The sequence below is a fragment of the Fonticula alba genome, assembly GCF_000388065.1.
Source record: "Fonticula alba strain ATCC 38817 unplaced genomic scaffold supercont2.6, whole genome shotgun sequence".
Lineage (NCBI taxonomy): Eukaryota > Rotosphaerida > Fonticulaceae > Fonticula > Fonticula alba.
The window spans coordinates 1,838,997-1,840,267 of NW_009242976.1; the positions used below are offsets into that span (position 1 = coordinate 1,838,997).

The 1,271-nt window shown below is 74.0% G+C and overlaps 1 protein-coding gene across 1 annotated transcript; it reads left to right on the forward strand.

Moving 5' to 3' along the window:
• The first annotated feature begins 5 nt into the window (after nt 1–5).
• On the forward strand, nt 6–1,262 carry H696_04057 (hypothetical protein). Its single transcript, XM_009497931.1, has 2 exons — nt 6–698; nt 824–1,262. Exons 1-2 carry the CDS (start codon nt 29–31, stop codon nt 1,051–1,053), a joined length of 900 nt encoding a protein of 299 aa, XP_009496206.1. The 5' UTR covers nt 6–28; the 3' UTR covers nt 1,054–1,262.
• The last annotated feature ends 9 nt before the right edge of the window (nt 1,263–1,271 follow it).

Genomic DNA, 1,271 nt, shown 5'->3' on the forward strand with positions numbered 1-1,271 from the left:
CCCCCCCCCTCCCCCCTGCCCGGCCGCCATGCCCGGCCACACGCCCCCTCCGAGCGCCCACCGCCACCCGGCCATGCTCTCGTTCCAGGCGGAATTGGCCCACCTCCGGCGACACCGGCCGCCGGCCGACCTCGACCCGCCGGAGCAGGTGGTCGGCGGCCGGCTGCGCTTGCGCCCGCGCTCGGACACGGATCGCCCCGGCTCGCGCTCGCCGAGCCCCGAGGGGCGGCTGCTGGACCGGCGCTCGGATCCCGGCCTGGCCGAACGCGCCGAGCGCGACCGCCAGGAGCATCTGGACCGCGAGCACGCCAAGCGCGCGGCCCTCGTCCGCCAGGCGGCCCTGTATGACATGCTGGCCGCGCGGGGGATATCATCCCACCACCGGCCCGGCTCGTCCGCCCCCGATGAGCACCCCTCCTCCTCCTCCGAGGAGGAGGACGACCCGCTCGATGACCACCTGTCGGCCGAGGAACGCCAGCAGCTGGCCCGCCTGGAGGAGGAGTCCCTGGTGGACTTTCGCGCCTCCCGGCGCCGGGATTCCCCGGCCAGCAGCGCAGGCGACACCTCGGCCGGGCCCCTGGTCTGGGAGGAGTATGAGGACGAGTTCGGCCGGACGTGCGTTCGTCTGGTCGATCCTGCCATCGGCCGGGGTAGCCCCGACGCCCGGCTGCAAACAACCGGCGTCTTCCAGTTTGATGGTGCGCACGGTCCCGCCCGCCCGCCCCTCCGGCTACAGGCCCCTCTCCCTTGCTTGCTCCCCCCCCCCCTCGTCTCACACGCTGCCCCTGCCCCCCCGCCCCCCGCCCCCCGCCCCCCCGTCCAGAGGCACGCATCCGGGGGACCAGCTTCATCCGCCTCGCGGCGGAGGACTCGCTCGAGCGCGAGCAACAAATGAAGGCCCTGCGCGAGGTGAGCTCCCGAGGGGAGCGGTCCCGCCAGGCGGCGCAGCTCATCCTCGACGCCCGGTCGCGGTCCCTCGGCGGGACATGGCGCCTGGACACGGCCGCCTGGCGCCTCGATCGCCTCTTCCAATCGGAGGAAGACTTCCAATAGCACCCATCCGTGGGCACCTCCGGGCAGCCCCATCACGCACACCCATCACAAGACCTCGCGCGTGCGGGAACATGCCCGCGCTGGCCGCCGCCGGGCGAACACACAGGCCCGGGGGCTCTTTATTGTGCGGTCCCTTTTCCGTTCGGTGTGTGACTGCGCGGCGCGCTGTGGGCATGAGCTGGGCACCGGTGCCGGCGTCCTCTTCTGGGGGGGGGGGG